Source organism: Ranitomeya imitator, chromosome 5 (genome assembly GCF_032444005.1).
Source record: "Ranitomeya imitator isolate aRanImi1 chromosome 5, aRanImi1.pri, whole genome shotgun sequence".
Taxonomy (NCBI): domain Eukaryota; kingdom Metazoa; phylum Chordata; class Amphibia; order Anura; family Dendrobatidae; genus Ranitomeya; species Ranitomeya imitator.
This window is the reverse complement of record NC_091286.1, coordinates 568962672-568986607: the sequence shown is the minus strand read 5'-3', so window position 1 is coordinate 568986607 and position 23936 is coordinate 568962672. Positions and strand designations below refer to the sequence as shown.

At 44.8% G+C, this 23936-nt stretch overlaps 1 protein-coding gene across 1 annotated transcript in view; it reads right to left on the bottom strand.

Annotated features, from left to right (window-relative positions):
- Nucleotides 1-23936, bottom strand: part of KLHL6 (kelch like family member 6) — a 112114-nt gene that overhangs the window by 31255 nt on the left and 56923 nt on the right. The window contains exons 4-5 of the mRNA XM_069727781.1: nucleotides 11542-11779; nucleotides 4880-5082 (exon numbers count right to left, since the gene is read on the bottom strand). Coding sequence (XP_069583882.1) covers nucleotides 4880-5082; nucleotides 11542-11779 — 441 coding nt within the window. The remainder of the gene's footprint in view (nucleotides 1-4879; nucleotides 5083-11541; nucleotides 11780-23936) is intronic.

The following is a 23936-nucleotide window of genomic DNA, read 5'->3' as shown; positions in this document are numbered from 1 at the left end:
GAGGCCATTATTCTAGCGTATATTAGTGCAGGCAGGGTTGTTCCACAGGGTCTGAAAGCCCACTCCACGAGGGCCATGGCGACGTCGTGGGCGGAGAGAGCTGATGCTACCATCGACCAAATCTGTATGGCGGCCACTTGGTCCTCTCCGTCTACTTTCTTTAAACATTATAGGCTAGACCTATCTGCTACCTCTGATCTCACTTTTGGGAGAAGAGTGTTACAAGCAGTCATCCCTCCCTAAAAGAGAATACAAATCTCTGTAACTCTCTCGTGGTGCCGTCATGTATGATGGAAAAGCACGGGTATTACATACCTGGTAATGTGTTTTTTCATGAGACATGACGGCACCCTTATATTCCCACCCTTTTGATCACGTCATTAGTTGGGTGCATTATTAGCATTATTTGTATTATACACTCCCTGGGGTATCGGTGAATAGAACCGTATAGGATGTATTATTTATGTGTAAACTAACCAGCGGAGTTCCTCTCGTACTCTGTAAAACAACTGATGTGGAGAGAGGAGCCGCCCCTTTTATCTTGAAGGTTTCCTGTCCTTGATGGGCGGATCCCCTCTCTCGTGGTGCCGTCATGTCTCATGAAAAAACAAATTACCAGGTATGTAATACCCGTGTTTTCCTGATGTGCTGGAGCCATGCACATGGTTAACTGTGTCCAGTACTGAGGTTTATTCTTGGCCAATGGCGTAGAATCAATCCCCCTTAAGGGAATAGGACTCTGCAAAGGTTCCAAGGAAAAAGCACAGCGCTTGGCAAATTCTAAGTCCATTAAGTTCAGGGCAGCGCCAGAATCCACAAATGCCATAAAAGAAAAGGACGACAATGGGCAAATCAGGGTAACAGACAAGAGAAATTTAGGCTGCACAGTACTAATGGTAACAGACCTAGGGACCCTCCTAGTACGCTTAGGGCAGTCAGAAATAGCATGAACTGAATCACCACAGTAAAAACACAGGCCATTCTGACGTCTGAATTTCTGCCTTTCTGCTCTAGTCAAAATCCTATCACATTGCATAGGCTCAGGACTTTGCTCAGAGGACACTGCCATATGGTGCACCGCCTTGCGCTCACGCAAGCGCCGATCAATCTGAATAGCTAGAGACATAGATTCGCTCAAACCGGTAGGCGTGGGAAAGCCCACCATAACATCTTTAAGGGTTTCAGAAAGACCTTTTCTGAAAATAGCAGCCAGCGCCTCTTCATTCCATTTAGTGAGCACAGACCATTTTCTAAATTTCTGGCAATATAACTCTGCCGCTTCCTGACCCTGACACAGGGCCAAGAGTGTTTTCTCAGCATGCTCTACAGAGTTAGGTTCGTCATACAACAATCCGAGCGCCTGAAAGAATGCATCTACATTCAATAATGCCGGATTCCCTGTTTCAAGAGCAAATGCCCAGTCTTGAGGATCCTCACGCAGTAAGGATATTATGATTTTCACTTGCTGAATGGGATCACCAGAAGAACGGGGTTTCAAAGCAAAAAACAATTTGCAGCTATTTTTAAAGTTCAAAAACTTGGATCTGTCCCCAAAAAACAAATCAGGAGTAGGAATTCTTGGCTCTAGAGCCGGAGTCTGAACAATATAATCTTGGATACTCTGGACTCTTGCAAGTTGATCCACACGAGACAACAAACCCTGAACCTCCATACCAGAGCATATATCCAGCACCACCCAGATATCAAGAGAAAAAAGAAGACAGAACAGAGCACAGAAAAAAAAAATGGTTCAGAACTCTTCTTTTTTCCTTCGTTTGAGATGCATTCAATTCATTCGTGGCCTGCTGTACTGTTATGACCTGGTGGTTAAGAGGCCACACTGAAATGACCTGGTGGCTAAAACGCAACATGGAACGAGCTCTGAGAAGGTGGTATCTCTACTGACCGCAGTCCCTAATCCTAACAACACAACTAGAAATAGCCGTGGGATGTTCCTGACACTCCCTAGACACCTCGTCACAGCCTCAGATATAACTACCCCTAAAGAAGGAAATAGAAAGCTATCTTGCCTCAGAGAAACCCCCAAAAGGAAAGACAGCCCCCCACAAATATTGACTGTGAAAGGAGAGGGAAATGACGAACACAGAAATGAAATTAGAATTCAGCAAAGGGAGGCCAAAACTAAACTAGATAGACAGAGAGCAAAGGATACTGTGCGGTCAGTACTAAAAACTACAAAATCCACGCAGAGTTTACAAAAATGAACTCCACACCGACTCACGGTGTGGAGGGGCAAATCTGCTTTCCCAGAGCTTCCAGCTAGCCTGAATAAGACATAGTGACAAGCTGGACAAAAGAGACAAAATGCAAAGCAATAGAGTCCAAACAAATGGACAAACAAAACTAGCAAAACTTATCTTTTGCAGACAAGGACTGGCCATATGAGAAATCCAAGGGAAGAATCAAATCCAACCAAGAACATTGACAGCAGGCATGGACTAAAGCCCAGAGCAGGTTTAAATAACAAACCCAGGCAAGGCGATTAGTGAAGACAGCTGCTCAGCTACCTAATGGAGCAGCAGTTCCACTTGAAACCACCAGAGGGAGCCCAAAGGCAGAACTCGCAAAAATACCATTAGCAACCACAGGAGGGAGCTCCAGAACGGAACTCACAACAGTTTGGGGTGAGCTGGACCGCAGAGTGAAGGCAAAAGGGCCAACAGGTGCTAAGCATCTCTGGGAACTCCTTCAAGATTGTTGGAAGACCATTCCCGGTGACTACCTCTTGAAGCTCATCAAGAGAATGCCAAGAGTGTGCAAAGCAGTCCTCAGAGCAAAAGGTGGCTACTTTGAAGATCCTAGAATATAAGACATATTTTCAGTTGTTTCACACTTTTTTTGTTAAGTATATAATTCCACATGTGTTAATTCATAGTTTTGATGCCTTCAGTGTGAATGTACATTTTTCATAGTCATTAAAATACAGAAAAATCTTTAAATGAGAAGATGTGTCCAAACTTTTGATCTGTACTGTATATATATTATAAAAAAGTAGCAGCCAGCCATGAGGCTATGTACATGTCATACCGCCCTATGATTAGCCTCCCAAGCTGTCCAAAGGTTAATGACCCCATTGCATCATTGTGACACAGTTGGATCTTGACGTTTGTTTGCTGTATCCCAGCAGTGATAGATTTGCAGAGGTCCTCAGATCACTGTAGTTCTGTATTCCCAAACCACTGATGCATGAACAGCAAACATCAGCACTGATAATAATAGGCGATGAATGTGTGGACATAATTACATAATATTGGCACCAATGCTGTGCCCATGTTGTATCATGGCCTCTTACAGATGAATGGGGGAAGGGCAGCAGTAACTAATCGAGATAAACCCCCCATCCCCATCCAGTGTGGTAGTGTGGAGGAGGCAATACATTTTGTGCCCAATTACCCGTGAACTGTTGGTGGTCCCCAACTCCATTCCACCAGCATACAGTTTTGTATTTTAAGAATATACTAATGTAATTACTAGTGATGAGTGACCATGCTCGTGTGCGTCTTTGGTGTGCTCAAATAATGTTTGAGTCGCCGCAGTTGCTTGTCTCACAGCTGTTAGGCTAGGGTCACATTGCGTTAGTGCAATCCGTTTAGCGCTAGCGCTAGCAGATTGCGCTAACGCAATGTTTTTACCGGGGCCGCGTTCCGGGGTCGCGGTAACGTCCCCGCTCTCGCAGATCCCTGATCTGCGAGAGCGGGGAACGGACCGCGGGCGCGCCTCGGATGCTGCAAGCAGCGTCTGCGGCGCGCCACAAAACACCGGCGCGTCGCTAGCGCGTGCCGAACATGGCACACGCTAGTGCTGCGCGTTCCCATTGCCGTGAATGGGCGCGCTAACGGACCCATTGCACGGCGTTAATTTCGCCGTGCAACGCTGTCCATTAGCGCGTTCCCATTAACGCAATGGGAACCTAGCCTTAGACAGCTGCATTAGGGGTTGACTAAAAAACAGACCATCCCAGCATGTGTTGCGGCTCTCTAACAGCTGTGAGACAAGCAACTGCGGCGACTCAAACATATTATTCGAGCACGCCGAAGACGCTCTATTAGCACATGAGCACGCTCGGATACCACCTTATCCAAGCACACTCACTCATCACTAATATTTAACCCATTGATGCTTAATGATATGTCATGCAGTATGTCAGGGTGTTTGGAGCAGCTCAGAAACTGAGGCCAGTGATACTACATAGCTGGCATATGTATGTAACAGAAGCAATCAGTGCTGTGAACATCTTAAATGTCGCTGACAATCCCTGACAGCAGCATTTAAGCACCATGATCCAGCCCAGATGTCCGCTTAGGCGCCCATTTCCCCAAAACGATCCCAGTAACCATTCAGAAATAAGTTCTTCGCATTCAAATGCTATTCATGTTTTTTTACTGCACTTGCAGGCTGTAACGGGATGTGCGCAACAGTAATGGTATCTATTAGGGTATGTTCCCATGGTCAGTAAATGCTGCGAACCTCTGCAGCGTCCAACCTGCAGTGGCCAGATGTTACAGCATAGTGGATGGGATGTCAAGAAATCCCATGACCACTGTGTCCAGAGACACCCGCGGCTTCCCTGCGGAGACTGACATGTGGCATGTCTCTACAGACCGAAGCATGTCAATTTATCTTGCAGGGACGCGAGTTTCCGCAAGATAAATGTCACCAGTACAATGTATTGGACACGGTGATTCCGCACGGTTCAATTAACACATGCGGAATCACCTGCGTTCAAAAGCCGGCAGCGCTTTGGATGCAGCGGACGTGTTACTGACCGTGGGGAAATAGCCTAAATCATAAATCAATACATCACAAGAATACTGCAAAATTAACAAAAAGTTTCTAATCAGAAATAGAAATACCACACCTCTGTCCAGCAATTATGGAATGGGTCATAAGCTTCTACACTGTACATCCTCTGGCTGCCATCAAATCCACCAAGAGCATACACTTTGCCACACAGTGCCGCCATCTTGTGCCTCCATCTGCCCATATTTAAATATTCAATCTGTATCCACTTATTAATAGAGGAGTTATATTTCCACACTTCATGTTGGGTTTCTTTTCCGCCTATAAAAAGGAACATTTTTGAATTACTGAAAAATAAAAAAACCTCAACGGGTTCTTATGTTTAGAACTGCACAAAATCAGGGAATATGAAACTAAAGAGTTTGTCCTAAGAGAGTACGTTGTAAGGGATAATGGGGTTTAATGGGGATCATTTTCAGACCCCCAATGGTAAGACACCCAGCAATCCTGAGACTGGGCTTTGGAACTCAGACTCTACGACTCTACAGAACCCTGGCTTGGAGCATGCTCGACCTCCAGTCCATTTAGGATTAGTTTTCACAATGAGAATATGGTGAGTTTTTGATGTTGCAGATTTTTTAATTATAATTAATATTATAATATTAATATTGATCAGAATTAATTTCAGCCTCGTGTGGCCCCTCAGGAAAATTAATTGCCCACCCCCACTACAGACATTAAATTGAGAACACACCTTCACTACATTTATGACTCGGCACTGCAGAGCCCAATTCCAAATTTCCAGAGCCCTGTCCCAGCAGTTGGCTCCCCAGTCATCAGTAAGTTATCACCTTTCACATTAGTTACCTTAAGATAAAAATATGCGCAATGTAATATTTAATTTCCACTGTGGCAGCACTGTTAGGGACATTGAACATTTTCTAACTGGTTCCTTCAGATTGCATCTGATCACCGGAGATCCCAGTAGCAAAACAACAAGTAATCACTTTATAGCCTGTAATAAAAATTGATTGTCCAGAATAGAAAGCATTCAGCAGCACTCACAAGTTTTAGAGTGGTTGTTCCATGTAGACTGTTTAACATCAAAGGGTAAGAAAGAAATGTGTGATGACTCAGGGTTCCAACACAGGGATCCCCACAACCACAAATATAGGGGTTTGTGAGCCTCATAATCCTCCAATCCAGGCTTGGACTGGCCCACAGCAGAAAAGGAGAATCTTCTGGTGGGCGCCTATGTATAAGTGAACCACCACCCTTGTGAGGACACAGCATTGTATCTTAATTAACCAGACGTCTAGTTTCAGCAAGCCCAGTAGAATAGACTGTTATCTACATGTTGACTTTCGAATGTATGTGTTTTGTGCATGTCTTTTTTTCTTCGGTTGGTCAAGAGTCTGAAATATTGACTCTTCTTTCATGCAGGGTCATGGAACAATGATGTTTGCTGATATGCTGATTACACATTGTCCCGGCCAGTTAATTTGTTGACTTCCAAAATAGAGGAGGAAAAGCTAAGCAACTGGATCACCATTCTTCCCCTTTACCTGATATTGCTGGTTTTAATAACATTCATTAACTATAAAAAGGAGAGATACGTCCGGTATACAGCGAGAGAGCCAGAAATTCAACCAAGACATCCAGATATCCAAACATCCAGAGACTCTCTGCAGGATAGCAGCCAAGACATCATGGCTCCTTCACAACGGACACAGATTTGTCATTCTACAGGATGCTAGCTTAGGGGTCCAGAGCCCACGGCAGGAAGAATAAAGATCTGCTCCATTGACCATCACTGAACCATGGATATGCTTGTGAAAGCTAAGTTGTGACCCTTCGGTCAACTGGCCTTGTACCTGAATGGACTGTCATCATCCTAAGCTTGTCATTACCTTCTCGATTTATGTGCCACAGGTGGGGTTGTCAGCCCTGGAAGCTGAAGCCAGGTTGTGACCCTCAGGTCAACTGGCCTTGTACCTGAATGGACTGTCATCTTCCTAAGCTTGTTGTTACCACCTCTCTGTGTGCGTGCCAAAAGTGGGGTAGTCGGCTCTGGAAGCTCTGAAGTCACAGCTGCTCTTATTCCGGCGATTCAGCAGAAGGGTGAGACTCTGTAATGTGCACCATCTTGGGCATTTTGCTGGGACTCTTTTATATGCTATCTGCCTGTTTTGTGGTTCAATAAAGTATTGCCATACTGTTTTACCCTCACCCTGTGTTGCCTGACTAGTGTTATGCCCATAGGGAAAGGAGTGGGGGTTACATGTGATGATCCCTGGTCCATGCGGCTAGCGGACCAGGGCGCCCGCAGACCGTCCCATTTCTCCACAACCCTCTTATATGAGCAGTACTTGGCACACTATACTTGAACCACTATCTGCAAAGGTAGCATGTCATATTTGCATGTAGTTGAAAAGTGGGACCCTGGAATTGGTTACTGGAGGGCCCTTGGCACCCTGGTCTGACACTGCAATCCTATCTTCATGTTTATAGGTCTGACAGACTCAGCCAAGACATTAGCCCCATAGACAATAAATGCAGCAAAGCGTATATGTTACCTCCCCTTAATGACCGCCAATACGTCTTTTAACTGACCTGAGATATAAGAGAATAGCCTCCCCATACAGGTGACAATCCGGCAGCTGTCGGCTGGACACTATAGCTGACAATTTGCTGTATCAGCCACGATAAGTGTTTGCACCGTCCAAATCTGTTTAACCCCTTAGATGCTGCTGTCAATGGTAACTACATCAGTATAAATGGTTAACAGAGTGTGGGGGCTTCCTCTTTATCCAAACTGGTGCCCTCAGATCATGATTTTATGGTCCTGATGTTTGCCATGGCAATTCATGACCAAATAGCGACCTCAGAGTCTGATGGCTGTAGTAACATAGTAACATAGTAACATAGTTAGTAAGGCCGAAAAAAGACATTTGTCCATCCAGTTCAGCCTATATTCCATCATAATAAATCCCCAGATCTACGTCCTTCTACAGAACCTAATAATTGTATGATACATTATTGTTCTGCTCCAGGAAGACATCCAGGCCTCTCTTGAACCCCTCGACTGAGTTCGCCATCACCACCTCCTCAGGCAAGCAATTCCAGATTCTCACTGCCCTAACAGTAAAGAATCCTCTTCTATGTTGGTGGAAAAACCTTCTCTCCTCCAGACGCAAAGAATGCCCCCTTGTGCCCGTCACTTTCCTTGGTATAAACAGATCCTCAGCGAGATATTTGTATTGTCCCCTTATATACTTATACATGGTTATTACATCACCCCTCAGTCGTCTTTTTTCTAGACTAAATAATCCTAATTTCGCTAATCTATCTGGGTATTGTAGTTCTCCCATCCCCTTTATTAATTTTGTTGCCCTCCTTTGTACTCTCTCTAGTTCCATTATATCCTTCCTGAGCACCGGTGCCCAAAACTGGACACAGTACTCCATGTGCGGTCTAACTAGGGATTTGTACAGAGGCAGTATAATGCTCTCATCATGTGTATCCAGACCTCTTTTAATGCACCCCATGATCCTGTTTGCCTTGGCAGCTGCTGCCTGGCACTGGCTGCTCCAGGTAAGTTTATCATTAACTAGGATCCCCAAGTCCTTCTCCCTGTCAGATTTACCCAGTGGTTTCCCATTCAGTGTGTAATGGTGATATTGATTCCTTCTTCCCATGTGTATAACCTTACATTTATCATTGTTAAACCTCATCTGCCACCTTTCAGCCCAAGTTTCCAACTTATCCAGATCCATCTGTAGCAGAATACTATCTTCTCTTGTATTAACTGCTTTACATAGTTTTGTATCATCTGCAAATATCGATATTTTACTGTGTAAACCTTCTACGAGATCATTAATGAATATGTTGAAGAGAACAGGTCCCAATGCCGACCCCTGCGGTACCCCACTGGTCACAGCGACCCAGTTAGAGACTATACCATTTATAACCACCCTCTGCTTTCTATCACTAAGCCAGTTACTAACCCATTTACACACATTTTCCCCCAGACCAAGCATTCTCATTTTGTGTACCAACCTCTTGTGCGGCACGGTATCAAACGCTTTGGAAAAATCGAGATATACCACGTTCAATGACTCACCATGGTCCAGCCTAAAGCTTACCTCTTCATAAAAACTGATTAGATTGGTTTGACAGGAGCGATTTCTCATAAACCCATGCTGATATGGAGTTAAACAGTTATTCTCATTGAGATAATCCAGAATAACATCCCTCAGAAACCCTTCAAATATTTTACCAACAATAGAGGTTAGACTTACTGGCCTATAATTTCCAGGTTCACTTTTAGAGCCCTTTTTGAATATTGGCACCACATTTGCTATGCGCCAGTCCTGCGGAACAGACCCCGTCACTATAGAGTCCCTAAAAATAAGAAATAATGGTTTATCTATTACATTACTTAGTTCTCTTAGTACTCGTGGGTGTATGCCATCCGGACCCGGAGATGTATCTATTTTGATCTTATTTAGCCGGTTTCGCACCTCTTCTTGGGTTAGATTGGTGACCCTTAATATAGGGTTTTCAGTGTTTCTTGGGATTTCACCTAGCATTTCATTTTCCACCGTGAATACCGTGGAGAAGAAGGTGTTTAATATGTTAGCTTTTTCCTCGTCATCTACAACCATTCTTTCCTCACTATTTTTTAAGGGGCCTACATTTTCAGTTTTTATTCTTTTACTATTGATATAGTTGAAGAACAGTTTGGGATTAGTTTTACTCTCCTTAGCAATGTGCTTCTCTGTTTCCTTTTTGGCAGCTTTAATTAGTTTTTTAGATAAAGTATTTTTCTCCCTATAGTTTTTTAGAGCTTCAATGGTGCCATCCTGCTTTAGTAGTGCAAATGCTTTCTTTTTACTGTTAATTGCCTGTCTTACTTCTTTGTTTAGCCACATTGGGTTTTTCCTATTTCTAGTCCTTTTATTCCCACAAGGTATAAACCGCTTACACTGCCTATTTAGGATGTTCTTAAACATTTCCCATTTATTATCTGTATTCTTATTTCTGAGGATATTGTCCCAGTCTACCAGATTAAGGGCATCTCTAAGCTGGTCAAACTTTGCCTTCCTAAAGTTCAGTGTTTTTGTGACTCCCTGACAAGTCCCCCTAGTGAAAGACAGGTGAAACTGTACAATATTGTGGTCGCTATTTCCTAGATGCCCGACCACCTGCAGATTTGTTATTCTGTCAGGTCTATTAGATAGTATTAGGTCTAAAAGTGCTGCTCCTCTGGTTGGATTCTGCACCAATTGTGAAAGATAATTTTTCCTGTTCAGAAGTTAGAGGCATTTAGGTGGTAAAAATACACATTTTCATTTCTGTCATACCACTTTGCATTAATTCCTGTAAAGCACCTGAGGGTTAATAAACTACCTGACAGCAGTTTTCAATATGTCAGGGGGTGCGGATTTTAAAATGGTATCACTTTTTTGGGTTTCCCAATATATGGGACCCCTAAAGTCACTTCAAACATGGATAAGTCCCTAAAAAAATAAATTTTGTAAATTTCCTTGAGAAAAATAAAAAATTGCTGCTACATTTTTAAACCTCCTAAAATGCTAACAAAATAAAATAACATTTTACAAATGGTGCTGATGTAAAGCTGACATGAGGGAAATGTTATTTATTAATGTTTTGCTGTGGTATGACTATCTGGATTAAAGGGATAATCATTCAAATTTAGAAAATTGCTAATTTTTTAACATTTTTTCTCAAATTTGTGATATTTTTTATAAATAAACACAAAACGTATTGACCTAAATTTACCATTATCATAAAGTACAATGTGTCATGAAAAAACAATCTCAAAATCACTGGGATTTGTTGAAGCGTTGCAGAGTTATTACCACATAAAGAGACACTGGTCAGGTTTCAAAAATTTGGCTCCGTCACTAAGGCCTCTTTCACACTTCAGTTATTTGGCGTCAGTCTAAAACCGCCATTTTCCTCAAATAACGGATCCGTCATTTTTTTTGACGGATCCGTTATTTTCCCATAGACTTGCATTAGTGACGGATTGTGACGGATGGTCGTCCGTTCCATCCGCCATGCGACGGATCCGTCGAAATTTGGCGGACGTTTTCTGAAAATAGACGGACATTGGAACGTTTTTTGTCAACGCCGAAATGGCGGATCGCGACGGATCCGTCGCGTCCGCCATTCCATAGAATGGGCGCCTATGGGCGACGGATCCGCCGCAACCGTTTTTTCAGCGGATCCGTCGCCCCAATCCGTTTTTTCAATTGCGCATGCTCCAAAAAGTAGATACTTCTCCCAGACAACCCCCAAGTAACGGATCCGTCAAAAAAACGGATCCGTTAGAACCGTTTTCGCAACAATTGTGACGGATCCGTCAATCCGTCACTATGTCGGTAGTGACTGACGCCAAAAGACTGAAGTGTGAAAGAGGCCTAAGGGGTTAAACTACATTTCACTTCAGTCATGCAGGGAGGGAGAGTAAGTGGATCAGTGCCCTTATTTCAAATAGCAATGTGTGGCCCCAGCGATCAGACATCTCTCACCTATGCCACTATGGAGGGTTGCGTGATCCTGGTGGAGAATGGTCAAACACGTCTGTCTCTCTCTACAGAGGTCTGAGAATTATAGGGATAACCACATACTTAGTCGCTGGACCCTCTTTTGTCAGTATCATATATCTATCAAGATCTATCTCTTATGAACCCTTTTAAGAAGAAATATGGCCTACGTAGACTATATATGCTGACCTCTGAGAGCACATACCTGATATGTAGACCTCATTTTTGAAGGTTATACACGCGAACTCCACCCATTTCTTAAACTCGTTTTCACCGTCTTGCTCGCACACTGGCAGTTTTGCCACCTCTAGACGACTTCTTCTTAAAGGATCGAGACAAGTGACCTCAGTGACAAACTTCTCATCTTTTGTGCAACCTCCAATTATCATAAACACTTCAGACTGAAATTCATGAATCCGCGGTTTTGTCCTCTCGGAAATTATCTAATAAAAAAGTCAACTTCAGCGTTAAAACATGTTCACACCGTGCAATAGAAATCACTATGTATATAAGAAACCAATACAGCAAAATATTTAATAGCAGCTTTACGAAATATTGTTACGCAAGTGCAGCACTAAACTCTAAGCTGTCAGCAGGTGGCGACAAATGACACAGAACTACATACGATAGACTATAACATCGGATCTGATCCTCTAAGTGCCATGCGCTAGAAATTTCTCATTGTCGGGCAAAATAGGCAGGTAGTCAGCAAATACCCGTCTGTATGTTCTTAGCCCCACAGAAAAAAATAACAAAAGTCTCAGATACACTTTCTAATTTTTGACAATTAATGTTCTTGGACATGTGCGTCATGGGGACATAGCCTATTGGAAATTAGCAGAGAAAGGGGCATGGCCTAAATTGCGATCCTTTGCACCAAATTATCAATCAACAAGAAACAACAAAGTGTTTGGTACATTTTAAGATGATCTAGTCTAAATTTCCATTGTCAAAAAGCTTCAGCGAATCTTCTCTAAGGCTACTTTCACACTAGCATCGTACGACGCACGTCGCAATGCGTCGTTTTGGTGAAAAACGCATCCTGCAAAGTTGGCTGCAGGATGCGTTTTTTTTCCCATAGACTAACATTAGCGACGCATTGCCACTTGTCGCAACCGTCGTGCGACGGTTGCGTCGTGTTGTGGCGGACCTTCAGAACAAACAAACGTTGCTTGCAACGTTTTTTTGTGCGTCGTGTCTGCCATTTCCGACCGTGCATGCAGGGCCGGAACTCTGCCCCCTCCTCCCCGCAACTCACAATAGGGCAGCGGATGCGTTGTAATAATGCATCTGCTGCCCCGTTGTGCTGCGTTGTCACAGGATGCGTCGGTACGTCGGCCCGACACACTGCGACGGGCCGACTCTAGTATGAAAGTAGCCTTATGCATCAAACTGAGAAATAAAAATAGAAAAAACCCAATAGCACTCACCAATCTAGCAGTTCAAACGTCCTTTATTGAAACATGCGGCAATAAATCTTCACGGCTCAAGGGAGGGAGTGAGAACAGGAGTGCGGCAGACGAGACGACGGCCGTTTCGCGCTGACAACAAGCGCTTCTACGGGTCCAACCGTAGACCCGTAGAAGCGCTTGTTGTCAGCGCGAAACGGCCGTCGTCTCGTCTGCCGCACTCCTGTTCTCACTCCCTCCCTTGAGTCGTGTAGATTTATTGCCGCATGTTTCAATAAAGGACGTTTGAACTGCTAGATTGGTGAGTGCTATTGCGTTTTTTCTATTTTTATTTCTCATGTGGATACTTTGTTTCACGCAAGCACCTCCTTTCACCTTGTCGGACTACCAGTCGCTTTGGATTTTCCACGCTGAGAGTTCATCTCTGGATATTTGAGCTGTGCTGCTTGTTTGCTTTCTTCTTTTTTGGACTTATGCATCAAACTGTCTTAGACTCTGTTCACACCTGCATTAAATTCCACTTCTCCTTTCCTATTAAGGAACAGAGAAAGCGTTCATCTAGAGAACAAATCTGTTACATAATGGATGCCCATGGCACCAGAAGTATCATAAATATAATATCACCCATCAATACATTTGAAGCAACTCACTAGGGATGTTAGATACTTTTGATGCTTTATGCTATTTTATTGAAACCAAGAATAGATTGTGAATTCTGGAAATGTGGCAAATTGATAGCCTATCCGTAGCATATTCCATTTATATCAGATTGATGGGAGTCAGGGTATGTGCACACGTCTGGATTTTTAGCGTTTTTTTTGTGGAATTTCGCTATAAAAACGCTATAAATCCGGGAAAAAACACTAACATTATGCATCCTATCTTTTAGAATGCATTCCGCATTTTTTGTGCATATGTTAGCGTTTTTTTCCGCAAAAAAAACGCATTCCGCAAAAAGAACGGACATGCTCATTCTTTTTGTGGAATTTTTGCGGATTCCATGTCAAAAAGGACATTCAGGGAAAAAAAAAAAAAACGCAAAAATTCCGCAAAAAATCCGCGCAAAAAACGTGCAAATTCCGCGAGAAATTCGCGCGAAAAAAGACGCGGATTTCTGACAGAATTCTCAGGATTTTGTCAGGAAAAAAACCTGACGTGTGCACATACCCTCAGATTGTCAGTATCCCTAAGAATCAGCTGGGCCTATGACACCTGAGACCTCTTCATTGCTAATATCTACTTCCGTATCAAACATTAAAGGGTGCATTTACTAGTACTGTGAACAGGCTGCAGACATTCTGACAAATGAGAAACGCACTATAGGTCATCAGGAGAAATGATTTTTAAGCTTGCTTAAAAATAATCCTTCTCGGCAGCACATTGTCCTGTGTAAACAATGGTAGCATATGCGCACAGAACAATTGTATTCCCGATCGTTCTGTGTGCATGGGAAGTGCGGCCAGCCTGTCTAGATAGGCAATTAAATGACAAACATGTATGCAATTATCGGTCGTTTAACACCACACGTTGGCAAATGTCTTCTCCTACCCTCAGTGGCCCATCAGCGCTATCCCATCATTAGCATATTGCCAATAAGGGTGCGTAATCCTGGAACTCTTAAATCCAGCATTTTCTAGATAATTTTGACAACTTTTGTAGAAATAACATTTGCAACAGAATTCTGGCTCGTTTTCTGTATGAATCCCCTGCTGGGCCATAAACACATTGTGACTCTGCGATAAACAAGATACAAGTACAATCATGGGACAAATCGGAGTTCATCCTCCAAACCATTGGCTTTAATAAGACAAGTTGACCCCGTTGGAGGAAAGTGAACTCATTGTGGACAGGAGAAAGAAATTCTGGAAAGTCCCACACAAAAATATCTAGTTGGAAGAGGCATCGCTCTGTGTAATCCCAGTGACTGGTCAGTCCCTCCTTCCATGCAGATCGCCAGTTCACTGACAGATCTGTTTATGTGCAGATCAGACATGGAGACGAGCTGAACGCTGTCTGGCATCTCTACAGGGCCGCTATCACATTATCTCATGTTTCCCTCCTCACACACAAATCTGGAACAAAACGTGATAATTTCCATGGATGGAAAAGAACAGTTGTAAACTGGACATAGAGACGGTTCTGTGATGTTACTACATTGTGTCATGGCAGTGAAGCGACTCCAAACTGTGCCAGCATTCAGCTGTAATAAGAATTGGCAAGGTTAGTAATGCTTATGTATGTTGGCGTGAATAACAGCAACCCTGGTGCAGATTCTATCAAAAGTGCAGTTATGTTTTTATCTACATCAAGGCACAATTATTAGGCAGGGAGTATTTTGAACCTAACCATCATTTTTATGCAGATTCCAACTCTGAGCTGTGTAAAATGTGAATGCTTATAGGATGAAGCAGATCAGGTGATGTGTATTTGTGTAATGACGAAAGTGAGGCCTAAGGACCCAAAATCCTTTATCAAAGTGCGCAGAATTATTAGACAGCTTGTTTTCCTCGGGCAAAATGGGACAAAAAAAGAGATTTAGCTGACTCTGAAAAGTCAACAATCATGAAAAGTCTTAAGATACTGTCACACTAAGCGACGCTGCAGCGATACCGACAACGATGTCGATCGCTGCAGTGTCGCTGTTTGGTCGCTGGAGAGCTGTCACACAGACAGCTCTCGAGTGACCAACGATCCCGAAGTCCCCGGGTAACCAGGGTAAACATCGGGTTACTAAGCGCAGGGCTGCGCTTAGTAACCCGATGTTTACCCTGGTTACCAGCGTAAACGTAAAAAAAACAAACACTACATACTTACCTTCCGTGTCTGTCCCCCGTCGTTGTGCTTTCCTCTGCACTGTCAGCACCGGACAGCCGGAAAGCAGAGCGGTGATGTCACCGCTGTGATTTACGGCTGGCCGGCGCTCACAGCCAGTGCAGGGAAGCAGAGCGCCGGGGACAGACACGGAAGGTAAGTATGTAGTGTTTGTTTTTTTTACGTTTACGCTGGTAACCAGGGTAAACATCGGGTTACTAAGCGCGGCCCTGCGCTTAGTAACCCGATGTTTACCCTGGTTACCAGTGAAGACATCGCTGGATCGGCGTCACACACGCCAATTCAGCGATGTCTGCGGGAGGTCCAGCGACAAAATAAAGTTCTGGACTTTCCCCAGCGACCAACGATTTCCCAGCCAGGGGCCTGATCATTGGTCGCTGTCACACATAACGATTTCCTTAACTATATCGTTGCTACGTCACAAAAAGCAACGATATCGTTATGTGTGACGGTACCTTTAGAGTGATGTAGCACTGCTGAAGTTGCTAAGATATTGGGGCGAGATCAAAGAACCATCAAAAGGTTTGTTGTAAATATTCAACAGGGTCACAAACAGGATCGCAAAAAATGTGTTGAGAAAAAAAAACACACATTAGCTGCCAAAGATTTGAAAAAAAAATCAGACATGAAGTGATCAGTAAACCATTATCCTCCAGTGCTGTCATATTCCAGAACTGCAACCTCCCTGGAGGGCCCAGAAGTACAAGGTGTCCAGTGCTCAGAGACATGGCCAAGATATGGTAGACTGAACCCGACCACCACTGAGCAAGACACAGTAGGTGAAACATGAAGATTGGGCCAAGAAATATCTCAAAACAGATTTTAAACAGGTTTTATGGATTTATGAGATGAGAGCGACTCTTGACGGACCAGATGGGTGGGCCGTAGCTGGATCAGTAATGAGCACAGATCTCCACTGCGACTCAGATATCAGCTGGAAGTCCTGGAGTTAGCCGGTTATGTCAGGTAATGAATCGCAGGTCTTCTTTAGAGATGGTCTTATTTGTGTCCCATATTAAATGGATTTAGTTTCCTCTAGTGCTGAGGAGGTTAATGACCATTTCTATGCCCGTCAGAAACATGCAGCTCCTGGGGGCGTGGTCTACCTGGCTATGTGAGCGGTCGCAAGGACGAGCGCTCCAGCTGCTATACTGATAAGAATCCTGTACAGACGCTGCCTCATACCGGCTAGTTGAGGGTCTGGGGAGCAGAGCGGTGTTGAGCGGTGGTCCCGGTGTTGGAGGAAAAATGACCAGACGGCGGCAGAAGGACGTGGGAGCTGGCGATGCAGGAGCCAGCCAAGATGGCGCCAAGGCCAGGGAAGACGCTGACAAGGTGAACGCCGCATGTCAGAAGCGCATAGAGGTGGCGGCGACGCTTCAACAGTATGCCAGAGTGGAAGAAGCGGAGAAGGCAGAGACGAGAACCGGAGCTGGAGCTGGTATAGAGGAGGATGGGACCCAGACAGGACAGCATGAGGTGCAGAAGGGGAGGGAGAAGAGCAGCATGGCGGGGACATTAGGGGGACCTGAAGAAATGGAACAGGAAGAGGAGCCGACTCTCAGGGATGTTTTTGCACTGGTCTCCTCATGTAAGCAGTCCCTAAATACCCTGACCCTTCAGATGCAGGAGGTAAAAGGGGAAACAGCGCAGATAAATGCAGCCCTGCAGAAGATGGACAGACGCATGGGTGTAGTGGAGGAGAGGGTGAGCACTGCAGAAGACCATATAGTAAAATTGCAAAAAGCGAAGAAAAAGTTTGCTTTGCCCAAGTAATATCAGAGCTGGCCGCCAAAAATGAGGATCTGGAAAAACAGATCCAGAAGGAATAATATATGTATAGTGGGTCTGCCTGAAAAAACTGAGGGGAGAAATCCCACTAAGTTTATTGAAAGCTGGCTGCTGGAGAAAATTGGTGGCTCAGTTTTGACAAAAGTTTTCGCTGTTGAGAGAGTTCATAGGGTCCCGCCGCAACCCCCGCACCAGGAGCGAATCCCCGTACCATGCTTGCCAAAATTCTGAACTACGGGGACAGAGACATTATCTTTAGAAAGGCTAAAGAAATGGAGGATCTGACGGCTGGAGGTCAAAATATTGCTATTTACCCGGATTATTCTGCGGCGGTTCAGAAGCAGAGAATGAAGTTCACTAGGGTCAAGAGATGACTGAGGGAACTGGGAGTGCAATACTCCATGTTGTTTCCTGCAAAGTTAAGAGTGGTGGCTTTTGATAAAACCCATTTTTTCCTGACACCAGAGGACGCTTCCCAGTGGATTGACACTAATGCTAAAGAACTTAAGGAAAAGGGCGATTGACATGTCGGAGAGATCCGGATAGGGTAAATTTCTCTGTTGCTGGAGGAGGGGTCGGCGTTTAATAGCATAATTGCTAAAGGGATGAGCAACTGTTGAGGGCTGAGCTGGGTCATATCGAGTGAATGGTCGGAAAGGGCAGTAATGGTTAATAAGTATAGGGAGGAGGGTTATGCGGGGTACTGCAAGTTTGTATTGTAGTTTCTCTACATGTTTATTTAAGTTTGAATGTTTTGGTTATGTTTTTAAAGCAAAAACAAAAACTGGGGGGGGAATTTTGATCTTTACGGCAGCGGGAGGCGAGTGGAGAGGACGAAGCAAGGGAGAGTGTTCGCAATGGGCGGTAGAGCCCCACTCCTGATAAGAGGCAGAATGTGTAACATTGGGAGGGTTAGGGGGTAAGTTGGGTGTTAACAAGGGGGGTGGGAGGGTTTAGACAGCTCATAATTGGGAGGGAAGATACTATAAAGAATGATGAGCCACATGATGGGGGTCGCATTAAGATATTGAGTTGGAATGTAAGAGACCTTGCGGATAAGTCTCGGTGTGCGGAGAGTCTGTTCGAGATCAGAGAGCTTCAGTGATATGTTTGCTGGAGACGCACTTGGTGAGGGAGAAGATGGATGTATTAAATAGGCGCTGGATCCAGAGGGCATACCATTCTACCTTCTCTACGTATTCTAGGGGTGTATCAGTGTTGGTACCCGTGGTTGTACATTAAGGAGGTGATGGTACAGGTGGATGTTGATGGTCAGTATGTGGTGGTACAATGTGAAATAAATGAAGTGTTGATGTGTATAGCGGCAATGTATATTCCGCCCCATATTCAAGCAAGAAAATTAGAGAGGTGTTGGAATGGGTGGAATGCTGGGGCCCGATACCATTTCTAATCATTGGGGATCTTAATAATATATGTGATGACTTTTGGGATAAAAATAAAAAACCCCAGAATAGGACGGTGGGACACACTACTGCGTTTGGAACTTATATTCGTGAAATAGGAATGACTGACCTATGGAGAGTGAGACATGCTGGGGAGAGGGGGTAATCATGTTATTCGCCGGCGCATAGTACTCTATCCAGAATTGATTTAGCTCTTGGCAATCGTCTGTTGGATACGATGGTGGGGGAAGTGCGGTATCTATCTAGGGCCCTGTCAGACCATTGTCCAATTGAGGTGGAGCTCCGAATGCTGGGGACACAGGCTGCGATCAGGAGGGAGTGGAAGATTCACCCTAACTAGTGGCACAGTATAGATTTAGAAAAGATACAACAAGAGGTGAGGGAATTTTTTGTGCTGAATGATGGGAGTGCAGATGCTCTTACAGTATGGGAAGCCATAAAGGCATACTTTAGAGGGCTGTTGTTTAGAGATATTAGCAGATGTAAGCGGAAGACAAGAGAGGCAGAGAAGGCAGCGATTGATGGGCTAAGGGCAGCAAAAGACGAGATGGTTAATAAAGGGTACTTCTGAGGCGGGGATCAGATTAAAAGCAGCTCAAGGTCATGTGGGGAAAATTTTGATGGGGAAGGCTGAAAGGAAGCGGGAATTTCAGAGGCTGGCTTATTATCAGGAGGGTGAAACTGTTGGTCATATGCTGTCGCTGGTGGCTTCTGCCCAGAGGAGTACTTCATTTGTCCATTCTCTGGTTTCCGGGAGTGGTACTAAAGTCTCCGAAACTTCAGAGATTTTGACGGTCCTTGCGGATTTTTACGCAGACCTATATTCCTCTCGAGCGGACGCATCGGCGGGAGACACAGTGGCGTTTCTGGAGGGACTGGGGCTCCCGAGGCTGAGTGACGCAGACAGAGAGGACTTGGAGGCTCCCATCACGGAGGAGGAACTGGGTCGGGAATTACAGTTTATGACTAATGGGAAGGCGCCTGGTGTGGATGGGTTTCCCGCTGAAATTTATAAAAATATGAGGGAGGTGTTAATTCCCAGATTGAAGGCAGTTTTAGATGAGGCTAAGAGTAGAGGGTATCTGCCAGCATCCATGAGAGAAGCCATAACAGTGGTAATTCCTAAGGAAGGGAAAGATTTGGGACAACCTGAGTCATATCGGCCAATTTCACTATGGATGTCAAGCTTCTGGCCAAGGTGTTGGCGACTCGTTTGATGAGTGTCATTTCCAACCTGGTGCACCCAGATCAGTCTGGCTTTATGCCTGATAGATCCACAGCGGTCAACCTGCGGAGGCTGTTTATGAATTTGCAGCTTAGGTCCGACAATTGTGGCCAGAGTTATCGCATCCTTAGACGCCCATAAGGCATTCGACAGTGTAGAATGGGGATATCTATGGCAGGTGTTGCAGTGTATGGGGTTTGGCTCGCAGTTTGTGTCCTGGATTAAGCTGTTGTACTCACAGCCAGTGGCTAGAGTCAGGGTGAACAGGGAGTTATCTCGGACTATACAGATTGCTAGAGGGACGAGGCAGGGGTGTCCGCTCTCTCCTCTTTTGTTTGCTCTGGCAGTGGAACCATTGGCTGCCAAAATTCGACAGTCTGCTGAGGTATCTGGGTTTAAATATGGGATAATTGAAGAGAAGGTTGCGCTATATGCGGACGACATTTTACTGTGTCTGGCTGACCCGGACGCTTCCTTGGAGGGTGCCATTGGGCTCATTGAAATATTTGGTTCTTTGTCGGGACTGACGATAAATTGGAGTAAGTCAATTCTGTTTAAAGTGGGGGAGGATGGGAGCGAGCTTCTAGAAGATGGGCGACTTAAGGTGGTGAGTCAATTTAAATACTTGGGAATATGGATCTCTGTGCCTGTTACAGACTACATACATAGGAATCTGACTCCGGTCCTGGGAGTTCTTAAGGCAAAAGTGGATGCTTGGATTAAGCTGCATTTATCTGTGGTGGGCAGGGTGAATCTCATTAAAATGATTTTGATGCCGAAAATACTATACGTTCTTCATAATGCGCCAGTTTGGATACCGCGTGGGAAATTTAGGCAAATTAATTCCCTGTTTAGGAATCTGGTATGGGGGAGACGTTTTCCGCGTATCAGGCTGGAGACGCTTCAGCGACCCAAGGAAGATGGAGGCTTGGCCCTGCCCAACCCCGAAATCTATTTTATTTCTGGCCAGAGTCAGCATTTAATGGGCTGGGTGCGAGAGGGGTCTACCAGTGTGGTACAGCAATTGATGGAAAAGTTGACGAAAAGAAGGCCAGTAAAACAGTGTCTGGAGGATGGATCCCTGGGGGCCCTGGGGAAGTTATATCCAACTATATTGTTGATATGTAAGCTGTGGGGTAGATTGAAACAAATTCGTGGAGTTACTGGTCTGACCAGGTTCTCCCCACTGTGGCATAATACTATTTTACCAGAGTTTGTGGCAATGGGGGTACTACCAGAGTGGCAGGCCAAGGGAATTCAATATGTGTATCAAATCATTGATCAGGGGGAGTTGAAATCCTTTTCCCAATTGCAGGTGGAGTTTGGTCTCGGGCCCGTGGGGGAATATCAGTATTTACGGATGAGACACGCATATGGGGCTCAGATTAGGGATGAAGGCATTGGAGGCCAAGGAGATACAGTATTGGAGTATGTGTGTGGTGAAGGGACTACTAGGGGGTTATCTCCACTCTTTATAAAGACTTGCTGCATACTTACCTTCTGGGATTCCCGATAAATGTGAGAGCTAAGTGGGAGAGGGATTGTATTCTTAATAAAAATCTATTTGAGTTAAAAAAAAGAAACATGCAGCTCCATTTCAGCTACTTCTAATCTGATCATTACGTTTTCCTACAAAAAATGGTCAGACTTTCTTGTACCTGTCGATTAAAGATTTGTCTTCCTGTGCTGTGTGTTAATGCTAAGTGTTATGAACTGGTGGTTTAGGAGCAACATGGGACGAGCTCTGAAGGAGGTGGTACCTGTACTGTCCGCAGTCCCTAAGCTCAACACAACACTAGAAGTAGCCGTGGGATGCTCCTGTCACTCCCTAGGCACCTCGTCACAGCCTGAGAATTAACTAACCCTAAAGATAGAAACAGGAAAACTATCTTGCCTCAGAGAAAATCCCCAAAGGATAGATAGCCCCCCACAAGTAATGACTGTGAGTGGAGAGGGAAAAGACATACACAGAATGAAACCAGGATGTATGTTGTGAATTCTGTGGCAGAGCTCCCTCTTGTGGTCACAAGTGGTACTTCGGCTGATTCTCTCTGTGAGCTTCCGTTGGTGGAGGAAAGTGGTACTGCGGCTTCTGAGTTTCCTTCCTCAGGTGATATGGTGAAGTCGTTAGGTGCTACCTTATTTAACTCCACCTAGTGCTTTGATCCTGGCTTCCAGTCAATGTTCTAGTATTGGACCTGTTTCCTCCTGGATCGTTCCTGTGGCCTGCTGCTCTGCATAGCTAAGTTCCTCTTTGCTATTTGTTTGCTGTTTTTTTTCTGTCCAGCTTGTCTATTTGTTTTTTCTGCTTGCTGGAAGCTCTGGGACGCAGAGGGTGTACCTCCGTGCCGTTAGTTCGGTACGGAGGGTCTTTTTGCCCCCTTTGCGTGGTTTTTGTAGGGTTTTGTGTTGACCGCAAAGTTACCTTTCCTATCCTCGCTCTGTTCAGAAAGTTGGGCCTCACTTTGCTAAGTCTATTTCATCTCTACGTTTGTCTTTTCATCTTTACTCACAGTCATTATATGTGGGGGCTGCCTTTTCCTTTGGGGTATTTCTCTGAGGCAAGGTAGGCTTATTTTCTATCTTCAGGCTAGCCAGTTTCTCAGGCCGTGCCGAGTTGCATAGGTAGCGTTAGGCGCAATCCACGGCTGCCTCTAGTGTGGTTGGTTAGGATTAGGGATTGCGGTCAACAGAGTTCCCACGTCTCAGAGCTCGTTCTTGTTTTTTGGGTTATTGCCAGGTCACTGTATGTGCACTGACCTCTATGTCCATTGTGGTACTGAATTACCTTTCATAACAGATGTAGCACAGGTGGCCAGTCTAGCTAGATAGATAGGACAGGATAAAATACTGTGCGGTCAGTATTAAAAACTACAAAAATCCACACAGAGTTTACAAAAATCTCCACACCTGACTAAAGGTGTGGAGGGTAACTCTGCTTCCCAGAGCTTCCAGCTTAACTGAATTAATCCATACTGACAAGCTGGACAAAACATATAATGCACAGAACGAATAAGTCCACAATATGTGGACAGAAAAAAGCAAAGCAAGGACTTATCTTTGCTGAACTGGTCAGGATATCAGGGAAATCCAAGCAAAGATGTGAATCCAACCAGGAACCATTGACAAGTGGCACTGGCTGAAGGGAAGAGCCAGGCATAAATAGCCGAGCAGAAAGACAATCAGTGGAAGCAGCTGCAGACTGCTAAATCCAAGGAGCAGCCATTCCACTTAAAACCACTGGAGGGAGCCCAAGAGCAGAACTCACAAAAGTGCCACTTACAACCACCAGAGGGAGCCCAAGAGCGGAATTCACAACAGTACCCCCCCTTGAGGAGGGGTCATCAAACCCTCACCAGAGCCCTCAGGCCGATCAGGATGAGCCAAGTAAAAAGCACGAACCAAATCGGCGGCATGGACATCGGAGGCAACAACCCAAGAATTATCCTCCTGGCCATAACCCTTCCACTTGACAAGATACTGAAGCCTCCGCCTCGAAAAATGAGAATCCAAAATTTTCTCAACCTCATATTCCAACTCTCCCTCAACCAACACCGGGGCAGGAGGATCAACCGAGGGAACAACAGGCACCACATATCTCCGCAACAAAGATCTATGGAAAACATTATGAATGGCAAAAAAGGCTGGAAGAGCCAAACGAAAAGACACCGGATTGATAATTTCAGAAATCTTATAAGGACCAATAAACCGAGGCTTAAACTTAGGGGAAGAAACCTTCATAGGAACATGACGAGAAGACAACCAAACCAAATCCCCCACACGAAGCCGGGGACCAACACACCGACGGTGGTTAGCAAAACGTTGAGCCTTTTCCTGAGACAACGTCAAATTGTCCACCACATGAGTCCAAATCTGCTGCAGCCTGTCCACCACAGAATCGACACCAGGACAATCAGAA